This window comes from Peromyscus eremicus, chromosome 8a, assembly GCF_949786415.1.
Source record: "Peromyscus eremicus chromosome 8a, PerEre_H2_v1, whole genome shotgun sequence".
In the NCBI taxonomy this organism is placed as follows: Eukaryota; Metazoa; Chordata; class Mammalia; order Rodentia; family Cricetidae; genus Peromyscus; species Peromyscus eremicus.
In genome coordinates, this window is record NC_081423.1 from 99,734,154 (window position 1) to 99,756,500 (window position 22,347).

Below are 22,347 nucleotides of genomic sequence, written 5' to 3' on the forward strand. Positions count from 1 at the left end.
TCTGGATGGGTGAACTCAACACACTAATTCCAAGTTTGGCACCTGTGGTCAAACCTGCAGGCATTAATTTCCCAGAGTTGTAGAATCTCATCCCCATGGTACTAGCCAAGGTCCCAGATGTAGTTAGGAAAACCCTCCACATTCCTGGGGTCCTGAGACAGCTGGTATCTTAGTTAGGGTTTCTATAGCTGTGAAGAGACACTGTGACTGTGGCAATTCTTATAAAGGAAGACATTTAATTAGGTGGCTCACATTTCAGAAGTTTAGTCCATTACCAGCATGGTGTGACATGGCAGCATACAGGCAGACATGGGGCAGAAGAAGCTGAGAGTTTTACACTTGATATGCAGGCAACAAGAAATGATTTGTCTCTCTGGGCATGACTTGAGCATGTATGAGACCTCAAAGCCCACCTCCACAGTGACACACTTCCTCCAGTAAAACCATACCTACTCTAACAGCCACACCTCCTAATAGTGCCACTCCCTTTGGGGGCCATTTTCTTTCAAACCACCACAGCTGGTAAGCACCAAGGCCTGCTAGGATCCCAGTGAGGAGTCCAGCAGCCAGGGACGACATAGCAAAAGATTCCTGCTTTTGCATAGTCAGGAATCCCACTAGTAGCAACCAGGGCTGCATAGCCAAAACCAAAATAATGTAAAAAAGGCACTAGTGGGCCACTGTTCTTCTGCATTATTCAGTCACCTTGGAGACCTATGCTGGAGGATGGGCACAAGCAGACAAGCATTAGTGTACATCTTTATGTTCTTGGCATTACATTTTCTAAAGCCACTGGTAGCATCTCCTTAGCCAATACAGAGCCCTTGTTTGGGGTAACCCAGGGAGGCCCCCACAATCTGTTAGCCATACCTACCCTTGTTTTATGTATGTTTATGTATCAGGACATATTATTTAACGTATTTTTGTAATAAAATGTGAGTTAATCAGGATTAATTAGTGTCTCCTGACCCTGGTAATATGGCCGTGATTTTTTTTTATTTTTTGGTACCCAGACTCCCAGCTGTACTGTCCATTATGCATGTTTTTAACTGTGTATATGCATGAAGTGTCTGTGAACACACATGTAATGGTACAGTGTTTGTGGAGTCAGCTCTCTCCTTCAACTTTTACTTGGATTCTGGGAATCAAGCTCAGGTCACCAAATTTGCATAGTCAGCTCCTTTCCTGCTCAGCCATCTCACCAGTGTCACCACGTCCTGCCTGTCTGTCCGTCTGTCCGTAGCCCATGCTGTGGGCACCTCCTGAGCAGCCTCACCAGTGAAATCCTTTTCTTCTCGCACTTCCCTCTGCTTCCCTCAGATTTTGTTGCTAGCACTGAACTCGCAGTCCACAGTGCTGCAGATCATGCCTGAAAGAAAATGAGCTGGCACATGTACTTTCTTTGCGAGGCACAGCTAGCTTACATTAGGGAGTATCTTTAATTCCCAAATCAACAAAAAACACACAGCTATGAAGAATATAGCACCAAATGTACCACAGGCACTTCCCACTGTAAGGTCCAACAAGAACCTTACCTTGGAGGCTGGGCGGTGGTGGCGCACGCCTTTAATCCCAGCACTCGGGAGGCAGAGCCAGGCGGGTCTCTGTGAGTTCGAGGGCAGCCTGGACTACCAAGTGAGTCCCAGGAAAGGCGCAAAGCTACACAGAGAAACCCTGTCTCGAAAAACCAAAAAAAAAAAAAAAAAACCATTTAAAAAAAAAAAAGAACCTTACCTTGGAAAGACAGAGTACTACCTTGTCTGACCTGAATTGAATACTTAGCAGCAAAGTCAAGTTTTCTGCCAACCTACAGGGGTCCACAAGTGACCATAAACATGCTACAGTGAGTGAGTACAGAATCCATGAATGACAGGGACAGACAATAGTACATTTATATAAAAATGCCAAATCATGTTGGGCATAGTGTAAAGCAGGGAAACCAGGCAGGTGGAAGCAGACTTGTATAGTACAGTTAAAGTGACCCAAACACAGTTCACCAGGCCAAAAGTTCTCCCACACTGGGCAGTGAATGGGAAGCAGTGAGCTTGAGGAGGGAGTTTTCTCAGGTCAGATGGTCTGGAAGGCCCCTGAGAAGGGTGGCTTGGAGGGAGGAAGCAAGTGCATGAAGACCTGGGGAGACAGAGGAGGATGGATGACTGGGCTCCCGAGGGGCTGGCAGAGGGCAGTGTGGCCAGAGTGGACAGGGCAAAGCCAGCAGGGCCCAGTCATAGGTGTGCAGCATGGTCATGGGGCTGGGGAGCAGCTCAGGCCTATGATGCCCCTGCTCCTTGCTAGCAGCCAAGGGGCCACCTTCCCGAAGCCATCGCCACCGCCTGTCCTGTGCTCCTGTGTCGTCAGTGTTGCTCTCTGTGTGTTGTGCCCCAGGCGCTCTGCTGGAAAAGAAGGTGGACATGGACAAACGTGGACTGGGAATGACCGACTACAATGGAATGGTCACCAAACCCCTCGGCTGCCGCCCACCAATCTCCAAAGAGTCTTCCATGGACCGCCCCACCTTCCTTGACAAGGTATTGATCTGGCATCTGTCTTGTTTCTGCCTCCTTCAGCTAGAAGTCTTTTCATTTGAGGTGTGTGTGTGTCCTTAAAGCAAGTCAGAGTGCAGAAAGTTGGGACGTTTAAGTGGCTTTTGCCTCAATTTTCCTAACATTCCTTATTCAGAGATATTATTGCATTATACATGATATCATAAGGTGTGGAAAGTGCTGGAACTGAAAACTGACTCTTCTTGTTACTACACGAACTTGACAGTTATCTGTTCTGTTATGCAGTAGGCCAGGGTCCTTACGGTTTTTTGTTTGTTTGTTTTTGTTTTTTGTTTTTGTCTTGCTTGGAATACTCAGTTCTTCCAATTGGAAATGATACATAGCAGGTTTAAAGAGTGGCAGGGTTGGGTACCTATGTCTAGCTGGCGCTTCTTGCCAGTGGCCACATTAAGTACCAATGGGAAGCTCCCTGGGTGTTTTAAATCCAGTCAACACTCTGTCCTCCTTTAGTAGTTATTATGGGACAATGTCCCTTCTTCAAAGTGGTATGACTCCAAAAGAGAAAACATCACTTTAAATTCAACTTAAAAGGCCGGGCGGTGGTGGTGCACACCATTAATCCCAGCACTCGGGAAGCAGAGGCAGGCGGATCTCTTGAGTTCAAGGCCCACCTGGGCTACAGAGTGAGTTCCAAGAAAGGCACAAAGCTACACAGAGAAACCCTGTCTCGAAAAACCAAAAAAAAAAAGAAAAAATTCAACTTAAATATTGAACCCTGAAAATAAAACTGAAGGAAGAAAAGACAAATGTTTAAAAAAAAAAAAAAAAAAATGAGGCTTGGTGGCACCAGCTTGTAATCCCAGCTACTCAAGAAATTGAGGCAGGAGGATGTCAAGTTCAAAGCCACCCTTATATTATGAACAAGACCTTGCTTCTAAGAAAAGGGAAACTTTCTGGGGATGTTAGCTTAGTGGTAGAACCCAGATTCCACCCAAGTTCTGTTCCTTAAAGGGCCCTTGACACCCTGACTTGCTATTCCCAGAGTCTCCTCATGTTTCACACAGGCAGATGAGCTATGGTATGTGTGGTTAGGAGCACATTTACACTAAAAATTGTTTTCCTGAAATTCTAAATTATTGGCTGGCCTCAAACATATTATCCTCCTGCCTCAGCCTCAGGGTGCTGAGATTCTAGATGTGTACCATTATATTAATTTTCATTTGCTGAATCTGGAAGTGTAATTGGGACCTGAGCTCTTTCTTTAAATTGTAGAGTAATCTGCAGGTTGGTCGTGCTGTTAGATGAGGTGTTAGATTTGCAGAGCTTGGCACTTTAGTGTAACCTCAGTGAAGCTGAGGTCAGTAGGATCTTGTTTATGACACTGAGAAAGTCAAGTGCTGCGTGGAGGTGGGAGCTGCGTGGAGGTGGGAGCTGCGTGGAGGTGGGAGCTGTGCTCGTGGAGTCTCCAGTTAGACTCACTGCTGTCGCTGTCCCTTTCCTACTAGCCAGGCCAGGGCGGTGGTATGGGGAGAACGCTAGAAGCTACAGTATGTGCTTGTCAGTGTCTTAGCAAAAGCAGCGTCTTAATCCTGTTTCTCTCTTTCTTTCCCCTCTTCCTTTTGCCCATGTCCTCCATTTTCTCATTATCCACACATTTTTTATCTTTTGATTCTTTATCCATCCACCGCCCCTCACTATTTCCTTGGGAAACTGTTTGGTGCTCTGCGTGCCGGTGGGCACCGCACACAGCTCACCCTTTCTTTCTCCAATCAGGATGGCGGCCTCGTGGAAGAGCCCACGACTTCACCGTTTTTGCCTTCCCCAAGCCTGAAGCTCCCCCTTTCCAACAGTGCACTCCCTAATCAGGCCCTGGGTGGGATTGCCTCAGGGCTGGGCATGCAAAACTTGAACTCTTCTAGACAGGTAAGGCTGTTGGGGAAGAGCAGGCTGTGGTCTGCATTCATTCTCCTGACTGTTTTAAACTGTTAGGGAATAAACTATATTGTTTGCAATTGGTACTTTGATAGGAGGGAACATGTAACACTACTGAAATGCTCTCAGGACTCCCCTGGGAGCACTCGTGCAAGCTCAGAACTGAGTAGCAGTTCTTGAAATTGAGCTCCTCTATAGGAATGTTTCAAGGTTGTTTTTACACTGAACTAATCGTGTTTGAGCTCCTCTCTGCACTCAGAACTCACTTGCTATTGAATGAAGTACTGGTCTGTTACCAGGTGGTCTTCACCATGGGGGCTCCTCTCCCCAGAAATAGAGGGGACTTCTATGAGATTTACAGAGCCTTCTGGCTGTTTTACCCATTCATGTTATCTGCGAGAGGTCCCTAGAAAGGAACTGGGAGACCTGAGTGCCTGTCGAGACTGAGCAGTCCCCAGAGTGTCTGTAGTTCCTGAAGAATTACCGTGGACCTCTCGGCTGTTAGCCACTCCTTGGTGAAGTTTAGTGGCAAGTCTGGACCCTGGACACCCAGTCTATCGGGGCACAGCACAGGCATAGTAGGCTCTGCTGCCCCGTCCTTCTCTGTCAGCCAGGTGGCTCGTGCCACAGTGTGTGAGAACACACCCCAAGGATGTTCAGTATATTAGACACCAGGTTGACGCTAACTGACTTCGCTAACTGATCTGGTGTTGAGGTTTGTTGAAGTAACTGAACTGCCACATTTCCATTGAAATAGACTCCTCTGCCTGCTGCACAGCGATCACCACATTTTCTGTCTGCCTGACTGAACATCGGTAGTTCAGTTCCTTCTGGGAAGGAAGTGTGTCACCCAAACCACGTCTTATTACTGTTATTTTTCAAACGTTCTTAATTATCTCTTTAACTGTGACAACATTGTTTGGGGACACTTTAAAATGCACTGTTACATGTGTGTCCTGTGATATAAAGTCATAGACAGCTTCCTAGGCTTCCATCCTCTATAACCTGTACAAATAGCATTCATCCCAAGTGCAGTTAGGGATCAGGTTGAAGGGGTAGGAAACAGAAAAAATCTCGGCATTCATGGTGGGAAACCTGTCACTTCACCCTTCCCCAGCACCCCCTCCCCCAATCCTAACAGCTGTTGTGTCTCCAGCAGATCCCGAGTGGCAATCTGGGTGTGTTTGGCAATAGCGGAGCAGCACAAGCCAGGACCATGCAGCAGCCGCCAGTGCAGCCTCTTAATTCCTCCCAGCCCAGCCTCCGTGCTCAAGTGCCTCAGTTTCTATCCCCTCAGGTCTGACTCCGTAGGCTTTGCACACTGTGCTTGGTTTTTATCTGATCTGGTTTAAGGAAATTACTGTGATAACCTGATGATATTCTTGGGCTATTTGGAATGAAAAACAAGCAGTCTGCTATTGACATGAGACATCAAGAAGAGGCCACCAGGACAACCAGGACAGTAATGCTTTAGTGAGATGGCAGTTGGGATTGTGTGTTAGAGTGCACTGCACTGGGCGTGGTGGCGCACACCTTTAACCCCAGCACTGGGGAGGCAGAGCCAGGCTGGTCTCTGTGAGTTCGAGGCCAGCCTGGGCTACAGAGTGAGTTCCAGGACAGACAGGATACATACCCTGTCCCCAAAAAAATAAATAAATAAAAGAGTGTGTGTGCTGTAAATTGGGAATTAGATTTACTGTTTACTAGCTGATCCTTTTTGCCTGGTGAGTTTTTTTTTTTTTTTTTTAAAGATTTATTTATTTATTATGTATACAGCATGTATGACTTCAGTCCAGAAGAGGGCACCAGATCTCATTACAGATGGTTGTGAGCCACCATGTGGTTGCTGGGAATTGAACTCAGGACCTCTGGAAGAGCAGTCAGTGCTCTTAACCTCTGAGCCATCTCTCCAGCCCCTGTTTTTTTTTTTTTAAGGTGGGGGGAATGTTGTTTGTTTGTTGTTTTTATGGTGTATGTCCCACTTAGGGTTGTCATGGCTGTGATGAAACACCATGACCAAAAGCAAGTTGAAGAGAAAAGGGTTTATTTGGCTTCTGCTTCCAAATAACTGTTGATCATTGAAAGAAGTCAGTTCAGGAACTTGGAGGCAGGATGCAGAAGCCATGGAGGGGCATTGCTTACTGGCTTTCTCCCCATGGCTTGCTCAGCCTGCTCATCTAGGATTACCAGCCCTGGAGAGGCACAACCCACCATGGGCAGGGCCTCCCTCCCCCATCCATCACTAATTAGAAAATGTGGTATTGGCTTGCCTACAGCCCAGTTGAGTCTCTTTCCTCTCTGATGACTGTAGCTTGTGTCAAGTTAACATAAAACTAGCCAGCACACTTTCTTTTTTGAGACAGGGTATGTACAAGACAAGATCTCTATGTAGACCAGGCTGGCCTTGAACTGACAGAGATCCATCTGCTTCTCTCTCCACCTCTCAAAGGTGTACACCACAACACCCACTTAAAGAGATTCTTTTTAATTTTATGTGCATTGGTGTTTTTGCTGTGTGTATTTCTGTATACCCATGTGTATGCCAGGCACCCCTGGAGGCAAAAAAAAGAGTGTCCGATCCCTTAGAACTGGAGTAACAAACAGTTGTGAGCCGCAATATGGGTGCTGGAAATAAACCCAGGTCTTCTGCAAGATGAGCCAGTGCTCTTAACTGCTGAGCCATCTCTCTAGCCCAGACCCATAGAGACTCTTTTATATATAATTTTTAGATTAAAATATAATTATGTAATTTTTCCCCTTTCCCCTCCCTCTAACCTTTCCTATGTACCCCTCTTTGCTTTCATCAAATGTATGGCCTCTTAGAAGCAGGAAGATCTCTGTGAGTTCGGGGCCAGCCAAAGCTACACAGCAAGATCCTGTTTCCAGAAAAAAACAAAACAAAACACAAATTTATGGCCTCTTTTTTTTTTTTAATTGTTGTTGTTGTTTTTGATGGTGCTGTGTATGTGTGTATCCTAAATATATAAATATAGCTTGTTCATTTTCTATAACGTTACTCCTTCTATGACAGAAACAAAGCTACTTTCTTACTAAGACCTCTGTTACCTAGAAGTTATTAGGATTTCTGAAGAATTTGGTTTTTTGAGACAGGGTTTCTCTGTGTAGTCCTGGCTGTTCTGGAACTCACATTGTAGCCCAGGCTGGCCTTGAACTCACTGAGATCCACTTGCCTCTGCCTCCTGAGTGCTGGGATTAAAGGCAAGGCATGCACCACCACTTCCTGGCTTTGAAGAATCTTATATCTAATCTGTTTTTAAAAGAGAGCATGGTGATCCTTCAACTCCCATTACCTGTAACATTTAATTTAAGTTGCTGTGTAATTTGTTGGAATGGATAATTTACAAGCAGCTTGTACTTCTGAAGGCTGCAAGTCCAAGAGCAAGGATCCAGAGGGTCTGGCACCTGTGGAGGGCTTGTTCATCTAAATGGCAACTTTGATGCAAGCAATAAGCTTCCTTGGGCATCATATAAGGACATTGATTCCACTCAAGGCAGAGCCATCATGACCTAATCACCTCCAAAAATTCCCACTTCTTTTCTTTTTTTAATTTTTTGATCTATTTTGTTTTATGTGTATGAGTATTTTGCCTGCGTGTATACATACCATTTGTGTGCCTGGTGTACAAAGAGGTCAGAAGAGGGTGTCTAAAGCCTTGGGACTTGAGTTACGTACAGATAGTTGTGAGCCACCATGTGGATACTGGGACTGAACCCAAGTCCTCTACAAGAGCAAAAAGTATTCTAAACCACTAAGCCATCTCTCCAGCCCCTGCTAAAATTCCCACTGCTTCTGACCACCACATTTGAGAGGTGTTTGAGCCTAGGAATTTGGGAGATCTATATTCTGACCTTCAAACATAGGAAGACAGTGTTGACCTGTGGAAAAGAACAGGTGTGTACAGTGAGTTGAGATGGCTGGAACTTGGTAGAAAAAAAAAAGTTACATGTATTATCGAGGGTGTAGCAACTCCTGTGGAGACTGGTTGGGGGCCTCTGTAAGATATATGCACCTTCCTCCTACTGAGGCAGCAATTAACTGGATTAATATCTTCTCACCTCCAGACCTTAAAGATTCCCTTTGGCAGAACATAAACTAACTTCTAATAGTACTAGCCTCAAGCCGTGGAAAGTAAATATACAGCCAAAGTATTTAGAGGAAGAAATCTTCTGGAAGGTAGCTTGGCATGGTGGCCCTTGCCTGTAATCCCAGAATTTAGCAGGTAGAGGCAAAAGGATTAGGAGGAGTTCAAGGCCCCCCACTACATAGCCAGTTTGAGGTTAGCCTCAGCTATATGAGATCCTGTCTCAAGAAAGAAAAAAAAAAATTAATTATCTATTTCTTGAGACAGGGTCTCACTACATAGCCCTAAATGTCCTGGAACTCACTCACTATGTAGAGCAGGCTGGCCTGGAACTCACAGAAATCCACCTGACTCTGCCTCTCAAGTACTGGGATTTAAAGGCCTGCGCCACCACACCCAGCTGAAAAAAAAAATACATTAGTTTTAGAAGACTATCTGTCTTCTGTATTCTGAACATGTTAACTACTGATGTTGAAATGTCCACAAAATGTTCTGGTAGCCTCTCAAATTCAGCTGTCAAACAAATATAATGTCAGTTAACCAGTTTGTGTCCAAAAACAAAGCTACACAGATAAGTGAATGTTTCCATAGAGATGGTGGTTAATCTATTTTCTATTCAACAGGTTCAAGCACAGCTTTTGCAGTTTGCAGCAAAAAACATTGGTCTCAGCCCTGCACTATTAACCTCGCCAATTAACCCTCAGCATATGACGATGTTGAACCAGCTCTATCAGCTGCAGCTGGTAAGCAGAAAGGTCCCAGTCTAAAGACCTCATGTCAGCAAGCAGCAAAAACACCCTAAGAGATGATGTTGCTATCACACTGTTTTCCACATTGCACTGTGTCTTGTGACTCTTCATGAATTAGGAAGGTTTTTGTTCAAGGGTATTGTTGTTCCTAAGCTTTGTAAATGTCTTAACCCTTTCCTGTTCCTAGTCTCACAGATCTGTAACCTGTCCTGTCTGTTCCTTTTATCTCTCAGAGTTTCTCCCCTGAGCCACAGAACACAAAACAATATTTTCTCACTTCTCCCAAGGATAGTATACACAAACACCATCATGGGATCATAGAGGAGAAAAATTGCTGCCATACCTGGAACATGTTCTTTGGCCTATTCAAACTCGGTCTCACACACCCTCAGTTGAGATCAGCTAATGTGACCCAGGAGTTCTTAAAAGTTGTGTGGTGGCACAATGCCTTTAATCCCAGCACTTGGGAGGCAGAGGCAGGTGGATCTCTGTGAATTTGAGGCCAGCCTGGGCTACAGAGTGAGATCCAGGAAAGGCACCAAAACTACAGAGAAACCCTGTCTGAAAGAACAAAAAAAAAAAGAAAGAAAAAAAGAGTTGTGTAGTTTAAAGGCTGGAGAGATGGAAGAGTCACAAGCGGAAGAGTAATGAGCTATGGTTACCAGAGTTAGAATGGGCTTTATTAGAGAGAAGAGGGGATAGGACAGAGAGAGAGACGCAGAGAGAGACAGAGAGAAACCGAGAGCACAGAGAGAGCTTGGAGAGAGACAGAGACTGAGAGAATGTGTGGGGGTGCATGTCCAGCTTTTAGGCTGGGACGCAGTCACCCGCTGATGATGTAATAAGGCGCCAGACGAGACCCCACCCCACCCCCCGAGCTGCGCATATACAGAATCCTTACATCTGTTCTTCCAAAGGGCCCAGATTCAGTGCCCAGCACTAGCGGAGAGCATGGGGGCATGCAGGCACACATGGTGCTGGAGAAGTAGCTGAGAGTCTTGCAGGCAACATGAAGTGGTCTGAGACACTGGGTGTGGCTTGTACATATTTGAGACCTCAAAACTCACCCCCACAGTGACACACTTCCTCCAACAAAGCCACACCTCCTAATAATACCACTCCCTTTGGGGGCCATTTTCTTTCAAACCAACACAGACCCCTAACTAGGGAGTCACATGCCTATGGCCCCCCACGGGGAAGCCTCCCTGAAGTGGGCAGCACACCTATGAAGTCATGTTGCTTCCTGGACTGACAGCAGTAGTAGGAGGCTACTTTGCCCAAGACAGAAAAGGGTTACTGGAAGCTGCACAGCTTGTGCCTAGGGGGCCCTGCAGAGCTTTCTGCACTGTCACAGGCCAGAGCTGGGTTTGAGGTTGACACACACAGTATGTTTCTCAGCAGGGTTTTCCCTGTGGTGGGGAAGGTACAAGAAAAGGCTGGCTTGCACCTGGTGTACACACAGCCTTTGTTACCCAGCAGGCTTTCCTGTGTAAGTAAGATGGAAGAAAAGCTGGCTTGCACCTTGTATATTCTGGTCACACCTACTATATTCTGGTCACAGTTTTTTTTCTAGAAAAATTAGAGAAATGAAGTTTATTACTTGCTACAGCTTTAGAACTTCTAGAGAATTCTTAAGTGAAAACCTTATCTGCAACTAATGAGGCATTTTTAACAGTATAGTACACCTCCATGTGGTTCTGTTTTAAGTAAGTCTTCTGTATGGTGTTTCCTGGAGAGAAAGGATCAAATGAATACCAAAAACAAACTGAAGAAATGATTCTGCCTGAGTCTGGATTGGTGACCCAGTGAGTTTATTGGCATTACTTACAGGAGCATGGGTGACTTGGGCAGCTGTATCACCAAAAAGCTCACCCACCCCAACATGGGTGACAGCTCACAAATGCTACATCCCTGAGCTCCCTGTACTACACTGGCAGGCAGCTACATCTGGTAGCCTTTTCCCAGCACCTGTTTACTGCATATGGAACCTCACAGAGGGCCTTGCGAATCCAGGTTGTTTGATTTGGAAGTACTATTAGGAGTCCCCTAGCTAAGAAGTCTCCCAAAATATGTGTTGTGCAGAAAAGCAATCAGTATTCAGCCAGCATTTGAGATAATCAAATGGGAAGACTGCATCAGCCAAAGCATTGTGCTCTTTTTTTCCCCAGCGTGTCCAAGAATCGGTCACTCAAGTTCTTGGTGCTGGCTCAATCACAGGATTGAGCTTTGTAGTGTTCTGCCACGTCATCTAGCCAATCTAGCCTTTAACCTAGATCATTCTAAGAATTTTTTTTTCTATTTTCTGAATGTTAAGGAGAGTGAATCGCTTGTTTTGATGGCTTTCTTACGATGTTCTGACTTTTCTATCAACAGGCGTACCAACGTTTACAAATCCAGCAGCAGATGTTACAGGCCCAGCGGAATGTTTCCGGACCCATGAGGCAGCAGGAGCAGCAAGTGAGTGTCACTTAGACTGACTTTTGCCATTAGCTCTAATTCTGGTAGGAGAAACCCCAGTGGATGAACTTAGCTTGATGATGGCTCTTCTCCAGCTGAACCTCCTCTTTGGAAAGTCCCAGGACCAGCTAGGTTTGAGATGAGGCTGGCCCAGCTGGTAGAGGCTGAGGTAGGAATACACGCAGTCTATAGCTCATCCATGCACTCTACCCCAACCCTGGCTAACATGCAGTATATGTATGTTTCCACCTGCCAGGTTGCGCGCACAATCACTAATCTGCAGCAGCAGATCCAGCAGCACCAGCGCCAGCTGGCCCAGGCCCTGCTTGTAAAGCAGCCTCCACCACCGCCACCCCCGCCGCACCTGTCTCTGCACCCTTCTGCAGGCAAATCGGCCATGGATAGCTTCCCCCCTCATCCTCAGACTCCCGGCCTTCCTGACCTGCAGACCAAAGAGCAGCAGTCTTCACCCAACACCTTTGCTCCTTATCCTCTTGGTGAGTCTACTATGGGTTTAAAAGCTACACAAGGTACAGGTATCTTCAAGTCCTTCCTGTGATAACCAGGACTGCTGTGTGGTAGGCAGAATGGCTGGCTGTACTGAGACCTACAGTCCAAGCACTTGGGAGGCAGAGGCAGCACTATTATGAGTTCAAGACTAGCCTGAATTATATAACAAGGGCCTGGTTTGATCCCTGGTGCTGGGACTGAGAAGTAGTGCTTGGGAAAACCCTCTATTGTGACAAAGGCCATTCAGTTTATTCTGGTTTGTCGTTGTTTGGTTTTTCCAGACAGGCTTTCTCTGTGTAGTCCTGGCTGTCCTGGAACTCGCTCTGTAGACCAGGCTGGTCTCAAACTCACAGAGATCCACCTGCCTCTGCCTCCTGAATGCTGGGATTAAAGGCATGCACCACCACCAACTGGCTTGGTTTATCTTCTGACTGTTTTTGGTTTTTTTCTTTGATACACCATCTCAAACTATAGCCTAGGCCAACTAAAACTCCCCAGTGTCGTCCTGCCTCCACTCTCAAGTACTAAGATTACAGATCTCTACTAGTCCTTGCTAGCCTCTGTCCTTCAGCCTCCGCTGTAGAGAGGAGTTTGTCTCATCTGGTCAGTGATGGTCACACTGATAAAGCAGACCCTCTGTAAGGTGGTTGCTGATCTGCACTCGTATAGTACAGGTGTGACCAGCACACAGAACCTGACCTGTCAGAACAAGTTTGATGCTGGAGAACTCTGGTACTAACTGGGGAACTAGGAGAAGCATTTCAGGATTGTCTGCTGATAGCTGGCAGAATCTGTTAGCATGGGACAAGGAGAATAAGTAGCTTCAAATGCATATCTCCAAAGGGACAAAGGCCAGTGGATAGCAGTGGATTGCTGCCAACAGCATACCTCCCTCTTTAGAATGCTTATATCCTCTGTTATTATCCTGTCCATTGGTCAAGACCCGAGTTAGGACTTTGGTTCCTTGGGACCAGTTCCCATCCACTGCTGATGTGTACAGTTGGCCTGGTTGCTCTTTGCCTCAATTTTTCTGTCCATATGAACTAGAAATAGTTATCACACAGGGTTCTTTTAAAGATTTCATGAGTTAATAATGTATAAAGTTTTTGGGTTGAACATGGTGGCTCACACCTGTGATGCTAGTACTAGAGCTGTTGAGCCAGTTAGATAGACTAATATAGACTAAGGTTCGAGGCCAGCCTGGCTAACAGTTCCTACTTAATAAAATGCAGTGTGAGCCAGGTGGTGGTAGTGCATACCTTTAATCTCAGCACTCAGGAAGCAGAGACAGGTGGATCTCTGTGAGTTTGAGGCCAACCTGGGCTACAGAGTGAGTTCCAGGACAGGTTCCAAAGCTATAAAGAAACCATGTCGCAAAAAAAAAAAAAAAAAAAAAAAACACTAACAAAAAATAATAAAAATAAAATATAATTGTGTGTGTGTGCGTGCATGTGTTTGTGTGGTTTGTAACCGTAATCCCACATGACAGATGCATGATGGACTTCTGTAGGGTGGTTGTTCAGAACATACTCCATTCTACATCCCACAGTGTCTCATATCCTGCTGTGCCTGTCCCTTAAACTACATAGACTTTACTTCTAGGAATCACCTTGTACAATGAATCTTTGAAATTGGATAAAGATTTATTTTGATAAAAATGTTAAGATATTGAAATTATAGTTATAATATATTTAATATATGTGATATAACATTGAAAATAGGCAGTTTATTAGGTATATGAAACTTTGCCTGCAAAATGTTCTGTCTTGTTGGCTCTTGGCTTTTCTCAATAACACACTGATTGCTGAAGAGCCACTTAGAAATGGAACAACCTGTGGCAGGAAACCAGAAGGCCAGGTTTCTCTGGGGTCTCTCCCCTTTCTCCCATTCAGACAGTCCAGGCCTCAGTGTCTCTTCCCTGATGGGCTTGATTGTGTCAACAGGAACAGTAACCCAGTGACCTTGAGAGCTCTCAAGAAGGAAAGGTTCACTGTACCATGATAAGCCAAAGATAAATACACCTATGATCTCAGCATTAGGGAGCTGAGGCAGGGGGATTGCTGTCAGTTCATGATTAGCCTGGCAAGTATAGCAAATAGCCAGGTCATATACCAAGACCCTCTCTCAAACAAAGAAATAAAAAAATATATAAGATTAAAATTGAGGCCCAGACAGACAGGTAAAAGTTCAGTGAGTAATGAAGTGTTTCTAGATATCAGGGTACAGCAGAGAGGACCCCTGGTGTGTTATTCAGGGACAGTCTAATGAGAGGATGCCAGGACTGGCTCACTGAATGGGAACGAGGCCCTTGAGTGCTCTGACACCAGCCCTTGTTACCACCCTACCTGGTCCATCTCTAAAGTAAATGAGGCTGATTTACACAGCTGTTCCTGTCACAGGATGTGACTGTGCATAAACACTTCAGTGGTTGAGCAAAAATGGGATGCTTGCCCAGTGTGGTGGCACACACCTTTAATCCCAGTACTCAGGAGGCAAACGGATCTCTTTGAGTTCCAGGACAGCATGTTCTATGTAACATGTTCCAGGACAGGCACATAGAGAGACCTCGTCAAAAAAACAAAACAAAACAACAACAACAACAACAAAAACAAAAACAAAAACAAAAACAAAAAAAACTGGTGCACAGAGCTTGCTTTCCATATGACAGCACCTGTTTGGCCCAGTAGTACCTCCTTATTGTGGCAAACCTGTTCAGTTTGCCATAGGACAAGCCCTCAGGCCCACTCACCTATCTACCCTTTGTCTGCATTGCCCACATACTCCCATGGACAGTTGAATTTGCAGCCCCTGCTCTGAAGTTTAGAACTAAAATGTTTGACTCTACTTGAGTGGTAGAGTTCCCTCTCCCATGACAGGTTTGAATTATGGGATGGGCCACACCAATGTGCAGTGGCAATACAGGAGCTCACTGTCCGAGAGGGGTTGGAAGCACTGGGTTGCTCTGCTACTGATTGCTCCTCTCCACCTGAGTGTCCGACCCACTTTCAGCTGGGAGCCTCACCAGGAATGTGTCACTGCAGCCTTCTGTTAAGATCCTCCTCATCAGGCTGGAGAGATGGCTCAGAGGTTAAGAGCACTGGCTGCTCTTCCAGAGGTCCTGAGTTCAATTCCCAGCAACCACATGGTAGTTCACAACCATCTGTAATAAGATCTGGCGCCCTCTTCTAGCATGCAGGAAGAAGAGTGTATACATAATAAATAAATAAATCTTTAAAAAAAAAAAAACAAAAAAAATCCTCCTCAGCAAGTCTTTATTATCCTAGCATAATGCTGTTCTTGCCCAATCCCCCCAAAATATTAGCTCACCATTCTAAAGGTGGGTAGACAGCAGCACCCACACTCTCACAGAGCTCCTGAAGAGTTATTTACTATTTAACTCATAAGTTCCATTAGTGCTGACTTCTGCAGGCTCAAGTTGTCCCAACCAACTTGTTCTTTAGGTGGTTTGTCAGGACTTAGAGGCAGTATGCTTGATCTGGTAGTTCCCACATGGTGCTGTGGATTCATCTGAACTTGTCTTGTCTGAACCCTGGTGTCCAGCACTGAAACCAGGAGAGAAGACTAGTAGCATGCTCACCTTAATTCAGGAGCAATATTTTAAAAAATATGTTGTAGGGACTGGAGAGATGGCTCAGTGGTTAAGAGCACTGGCTGTTCTTCCAGAGGACTGGGCTTGATTCCCAGCACCTACTTGGTGGCTCACAACTATCTGTAATGCCAGTCACAGGGCATCTGACTTCTTCTGGCCTCTATGGGCACCAAGCATGCAAGTGATACACAGACATACATGCAGGCAAAACACTCATACATACACACACATTCACACAAATATATATACATAGTGTCAATATATTCACACAAATATATAGATATAGATATATAGCATCAAAAGTTTAAAAAATAAAAATAGGGGACTGGAGAGATGGCTCAGCAGTTAAGGGCACTGACTGTTCTTCCAGGGGTTCCTGGGTTCAATTTCCAGCACCCATATGGCAGCTAACAACTGTCCGTAACTCCAGTTCCAGGGGATCCAACACCCTCACACAGACATACATGCAGACAAAACACCAATGCACATAAAATAAAAATAAATAAATTTAGCCGGGAGGTGGTGGCGCATGTCTTTAATACCAGCACTTGGGAGGCAGAGCCAGGGGAATCTCTGTAAGTTTGAGGCCAGCCTGGTCTACAGAGTGAGATCCAGGACAGGCACCAAAACTACACAGAGAAACCCTGTCTCTAAAAACCAAAATAAATACATACATACATACATTTAAAAAATAATAAATGTATACGTAGAGAAGAAGAAAACACATATTTTTCACCAGCATTAAAATTTATAGTTAAAAGTAGATGTTGTAGCTGGGTGATAATGGCACACACCTTTAATCCCAGCACTTGGGAGGCAGAGGCTGGTGGATCTTTGTGAATTTGAGGCCAGCCTGGGCTACAGAGCGAGATCCAGGACATCCAGGAATATACGTTAAAAACCTTGTCTCAAAAAAAAACAAACAAACAAAAAAAAGTGGCTGTGACAGCTAGTACCTGTAATCCAGTGCTTGACAAGCTGAGGTAGAAGGATCGCCGTGAGTCGGAGGCATACCTGGACTACACAGTGATTTCTAGCCCAGCCTGGGCCACACTTTGGGATCTTGTCTTAAAAAACTAAAATTTAAAAAGAAAATTGCAGTTGAACCAGGTATACTCCTGTAATCTCAGCATTTGGGAGCCTGAAGCAAGAAGACACAAGTTAGAGCTACATGTTAAAATTCTGTCTTAAAAAAGGAGAGGGGTGTGGGCATGGTGGCACGTGACCAGGGTCAGGAGTAGACAGCTCTGTGAGTTGGAGGCCAACCTGGTCTATATATAGGGGCTGACAAGGTGGTGGCACATGTCCATAACCCTACCTAACACTCAGGACTCAGAGGCAAGCAGAAGTTTTAGACGAGCTAGGGGCTACATAGTGAGACCTTGTCTCCAAAAAGCTGTATAGGCAGGGTGTGGAGTTACAGTGAAGTGTGTAGCTGTGCCTAGGGTGACTCTCCAGGGCTCTCAGAGTGAGATCTGTCAGGGGAGAGGCAAATACTAATAATGTCTGTGTTTTCAGCTGGATTAAACCCAAACATGAATGTCAACAGCATAGACATGAGCAGTGGTTTGTCTGTGAAGGACTCATCTCAGTCCCAGTCACGCCTCCCTCAGTGGACACATCCCAACTCCATGGGTAACTTGTCTAGTGCTGCTTCTCCCCTGGACCAGAATCCTAGCAAGCATGGTATGTATGTCCTGACCAAATGCCCGGCCCACAGAAGGTTGCAGTTGGCTTATTGATGGGGTAGTCTGAAGTATCACATGTTCATTCTGTGCATTTCTATGAATGCAACTCCAAAAGCCGAAGAACAGGAGTCTGTACTGTTACACAGTACCTGCAAGGTCCACCGTCAGGTCTTAGCTTCAAATGCACACCTCATTGAAAATGCCCCAGAACACCAAAGAGGGTAGGTCAGAGCCCATATGCTCTCTAGTTAACTCCTTTTCTGCCAACAGAAAGAGCCTGTGAGGCCTGGAGAGATGACTCAGCAGATAAGAGCAGATACTGGCTTTGCAGACGACCTGAGTTGAGTTCTGTCACACAATGGATGGCTCACAACTGCTTGTAACTGAAACTGTATGGCCTCTCTGGGTACTTACACTCACATGCAGATACCCACACCTGAATATACAAGAACATAGTGAAGAATTGAATTTTTTTTAATGTTAAAAAAAAAAGGACTAAAAGAATTAAAACACAAAAAGAAATAGAAAGGAGAAAGAAAAAAAACTGCTAATCATCATGTTGGCCTAGAGAGGTTTAGGGTATGGCTCAGTGGCAGGGGAACTAGCCTGGCTTCCAGTGGGCTAGATTCAGTGCACGGCACTAACCTGGAATGCATGAGGGCCTGAGTTTTATCCCCTGAACTGGAAAGGAACAAAAGAAATGTAATAGGGCATATAGTTTTCTCTTGATATAAAGTAATCTAAAAGGAAATTCCCCTAACAGTTAATTTAGCGAGAAAATCTCCATGTGACCTTTACCTGGCCCTGTCGTTGTTGTTTACTGTGTGTAAGTCAGTGCCCACTTTGTTCTTGCATAGTAAGAGCATCACTGCAGAAGAGGGAACGTAGAGATAACAGCAAACATGATCACTGACCAGGAAGATTTATGATAGGCTGCTTCCCAAGGTATAAAGATTTCCAGCTTGGGAGTGTGGGGGATGTTCTGTGCACACCTATAATCCCAGCAGTTGAGAGGTAGAGGCAGGAGGATCAGGAGTTCAAGGTCATCCTTGGCTACTTGTAAGTTGGAGGTCAGCCTTTATTTCATGAGACCTATCTCAAAAAATATTTTTTCCCCAAATAAGATTGACAACGTGGCTAGGGGTGTAACTCAGTCAGTGATAGTCCAAGAATCTGTGTTTATAGCCAGAGCACAAAAGGCATGGGTGGCACATGCCTTTAATCCTAGCTCTTGGAGGCAGAGGCTTAGATCTCTGTGAATTTGGGGCTAGCCTGGTCTACAAAGTGAGTTCCAGGACAGCCAGGGCTGCAAAGAGAGACCTTATCTTTTTAAAAAAAAAAAAAAAGAAGAAGAAGTCATTAATATTCACTGAGTACATGACATGAATTTAGCTCCTCAAGAGGCCAAGACGGTAAGATCACTTGAGCCCACGTGTTCCAACCTGCCTGGGCAAGTCTCTTAGAGCGGGGGAGGGTGTCACTGGGGAGATGGCTCAGCAGGTAAGAGCACTTGCTGCACAAGCCTGAGGACCTGAGTTCTGATCCTCAGAACCCTGTGTGCTCTCATATGCCTGTAACCCCAGTGTTTCCTAAAGCAGACAGGAGGATACTTTGGGCTTGCTGCCACCAGCCTAGCCCCAGGTTCCGTGAGAGACCATGTTTCAAGGAAATCAGGAGAGTGATAGAGCAAGACACCTGATGGCCTCTGGCCTCTATGCAAGCACATGGATGTACGCATACAAATCAAAAAAATTTATAAGTTTCTGAGCTGAGGCTAAAGATTAGTTGATAGAGTGCTTGCCTGGGTTGCAAGAAGCCTGAGGTAAAGTGTACAGCACCACGTAAACCAAGCTGGTTGGTAAATGCCTGTAATCTTACCACTAGAGAGGTAGAAACTGGAAGATCCAGAATACACATCAAGTTCAAGGCCAGTGTGGGGGTACGTAAGACCGTATCTCAAAAAGAAACAAACCTTCCAGCATGACAAACTAAAATAGTTTTATAGTGGCACACACCTATAATCGCAAGATTTGGTGAGCTAGAGGCAGGACGATTAGGAGTTTAGGGTCATTCTTGACTACATAGGAAGTTCAAGGCCAATCCAGACTATATGATATCATCTCAAAAAACAAAGTTCAGTAGTAGAGTATTTACCTAGCATGTATGAAGCCTTGTATTAGATCGCCCACACTGGAAAGTAATAATGATGATAATAACAACAACAACAGCTTTAATCCCAGCACTCAGGAGGCAGAGGTAGGCAGTTCTCTGAGTTTGAGGCCAGTCTGGTCTACATAGTGAGTTCCAGGACAGCCAAGACTACACAGAGAAACCCTGTCTCAAGAAACCAAAAGTAAACAAACACCAGTAACAGTAATGGTATGTGATTGATAATACTTGGGTAATCAGCGTCTCTCAGGGTTAGAAGCTTGGCCTCGAATACACAGTGCCCTGGGTTCTATGCCTAGCACCACAAAAAAATGTTTCAGTCATCTAAAGACCATATTTGGGCTGATACGGTTCTTAGAGAACCTTGGACAGCCTAAGGCTGACAGTCCATGTAACGGCAGGGGGTGAGTAAGATACTGCACCTGGAAGGGAAGGCTGCAGTGTATCCTGGGCGTCTTTGGGAGAATGTTCACTTGGTTCCTGGTCCTGTTCTGTAGGTGCTATCCCTGGAGGTCTAAGCATCGGGCCTCCAGGTAAGTCCTCCATTGATGACTCGTATGGCCGGTACGATTTAATCCAGAACAGTGAGTCACCAGCCAGTCCTCCCGTAGCTGTTCCTCATAGCTGGTCACGTGCCAAATCTGACAGTGATAAGATCTCAAATGGCTCCAGCATCAGCTGGCCCCCAGGTAAGACTGCACGATACTCGTGGGCAGCAGTAGAGCAAATGTGCCCTGAGCCTACGATGGCAAATAGAGCTGAGGGAGCCTAGATCTGCACTGTGGGTCCTGCAGTCATCAAGTCCATAGCTTGGGGTTTCTGTTGAGACTTCATGGAGTACACTGGTGTCAAGCATTCTTCTGTAGCTTCCCAGTTCAAGATAGGAGTAGGCCAGTGGCAAGGGGGAGTGGGGAAGGGACACCAGCTTCTACCTGGTAAAGGCATTCACACCTAAAATGTGGTAGCTGTTTCTAGTTTGCTCAAAAAGAATGACTGATCTAATGAACTATATGTAAGCAAGAGTACCTCTGAACCTAATTATCAGATTTTTAAAATTTCTACAAATATGAAAAAATGAATTTTAAGTGTCATGATGCAACATGAAGGTGCTCTAGAATGCAGCCTCATATTGCTTTCCATGAACAGAATTCCATCCCGGAGTTCCGTGGAAAGGACTTCAGAATATTGATCCCGAGAATGACCCTGATGTCACTCCTGGCAGTGTCCCTACTGGACCTACCATCAACACCACCATCCAGGATGTCAACCGCTACCTCCTCAAGAGTGGAGGTGAGGAGGGCCATCACCCCTGCCTTCTGTGGGCGGGTCTCCAGGCTCCTATAGAGGCATCATCTGGCTGTGTGTGGTCTGTGAGGCAGGTATGGCACCAGACATAGTTGGTTGGCACCTGTTCTGTTCACCTGACCATTGTGGCATCAGAAGATGCCTGGCAGAGCCTGTGAGGACACTGACATGAGGTGTGTGCATGTGCTGATGAGTGGGCTAACACAGCTTGAGTATCCTTTAGCCAGGTGCTCAGGACCACAGGAGCTTCAGATTCTGGAAGCTTGCAGAGACTGTCCCTAATCCACAGACAACAAACACAGCTTGACACTTATAAAAACACTCTGTAGATGAGTCTTCAACCAGCAAGTCATCCGCATCATTTTTAATCATTGTGCATTATGTTAGGCAATCACAGCTTCAGCCATCAGCCTTTCAGAACAAGGGTTGTTACTTTTTTTCTCTCTCACTTCTTTTGAGGGGGAGGCAGGGTGTGCAGGGCTCGAGACAGGGTTTCTCTGTATGGCTGTCCTGGAACTCATTCTGTAGACCAGGCTGTCCCAAACTCTCAGAGATCCTTCTGCCTCTGCCTCCTGAGTGCTGGGAGTAAGGGCGTGGTGAAAACACCCAGCTCTAATCTGTTTTCCTGCCTCATTGTTGATGCTGACTTTTGACACAGCCTCTTTCAGATATCCGGTGCAAAGCACTACCAGGCCACACTGTCAAGCTAGAAAGCTTGAGTGTAGGCTTTAGACACTCATTTAGACATGAGTGGAGGTCATCCTGGGAGGCATTTGCAGAGAGAGCTCCCTGTTGATGATAATGGAAGAACCCCCTTTCCATAGTAGCCTGTCACTCATGAGGACCTCATCAGTTCCCAAGTATTTAGTTAGATCACTACTTACAACCTTACCTGTTAAGGGTGTGTGTGTGTACCTCTGGCTCTTTAATATAATCGGCTCTGCATGGAAGCCTGTATGCATACCTTCCTCGCCAGCTGCCCTGGGGCTGATACAGCTACTGCTTTCAGATTGCTGGTGTCCTTGCATTATACAAAAACAGGAGCCTGTAGGAGGTGACAAAGTAAGAGTAAAGCAGAGGTGGAGGATGTAGACCCCATCCCTCGCTGCTTATTACTCTTAAGTGTGGCTCTGCGAGAATGGTAAGCCTCTGTGTTGATGGTGGAGAAATGCAGCAGAGGTTCTGCTGGTCCCAGTGTTAGGAAAGGGCTAGTTGCTTGCTATGCAGAGCTACCTGAGTCAAGCTTCAGTGGAGCAGTAAGTGATCCCTCAGCACTGAGCGGTACTAGGAGCATTCTGAGTGACCTCTACCATCTGCCCA

The 22,347-nt window shown here is 45.6% G+C and overlaps 1 protein-coding gene and 1 long non-coding RNA gene across 9 annotated transcripts in view; one reads left to right on the forward strand and one right to left on the reverse strand.

Annotated features, from left to right (window-relative positions):
* The window catches only part of Tnrc6c (trinucleotide repeat containing adaptor 6C), a 127,682-nt gene that overhangs the window by 97,480 nt on the left and 7,855 nt on the right, over window positions 1-22,347 (forward strand). For 4 of the 7 annotated variants that reach the window (XM_059272209.1, XM_059272207.1, XM_059272212.1 and 1 more), the window contains exons 10-18: window positions 2,386-2,528; window positions 4,278-4,427; window positions 5,593-5,733; window positions 9,163-9,282; window positions 11,662-11,745; window positions 12,002-12,242; window positions 17,384-17,551; window positions 20,220-20,411; window positions 20,869-21,012. In XM_059272209.1, the coding sequence (XP_059128192.1) occupies window positions 2,386-2,528; window positions 4,278-4,427; window positions 5,593-5,733; window positions 9,163-9,282; window positions 11,662-11,745; window positions 12,002-12,242; window positions 17,384-17,551; window positions 20,220-20,411; window positions 20,869-21,012 (1,383 nt within the window). Of the gene's footprint in view, window positions 1-2,385; window positions 2,529-4,277; window positions 4,428-5,592; window positions 5,734-9,162; window positions 9,283-11,661; window positions 11,746-12,001; window positions 12,243-17,383; window positions 17,552-20,219; window positions 20,412-20,868; window positions 21,102-22,347 lie in introns of all 7 variants that reach the window. The other 3 variants (XR_009380804.1, XM_059272208.1, XM_059272211.1) reach the window with 3 other exon arrangements.
* Window positions 1,868-21,238, reverse strand: LOC131917994 (uncharacterized). 2 transcript variants are annotated; one of them, XR_009380807.1, is made up of 2 exons: window positions 20,145-21,238; window positions 1,868-2,390 (listed from the first exon to the last, which is right to left on the reverse strand). It is a non-coding gene; the product is annotated as an uncharacterized LOC131917994 (long non-coding RNA). The 2 variants fall into 2 exon arrangements; XR_009380808.1 differs by having other exon boundaries at window positions 1,868-2,393.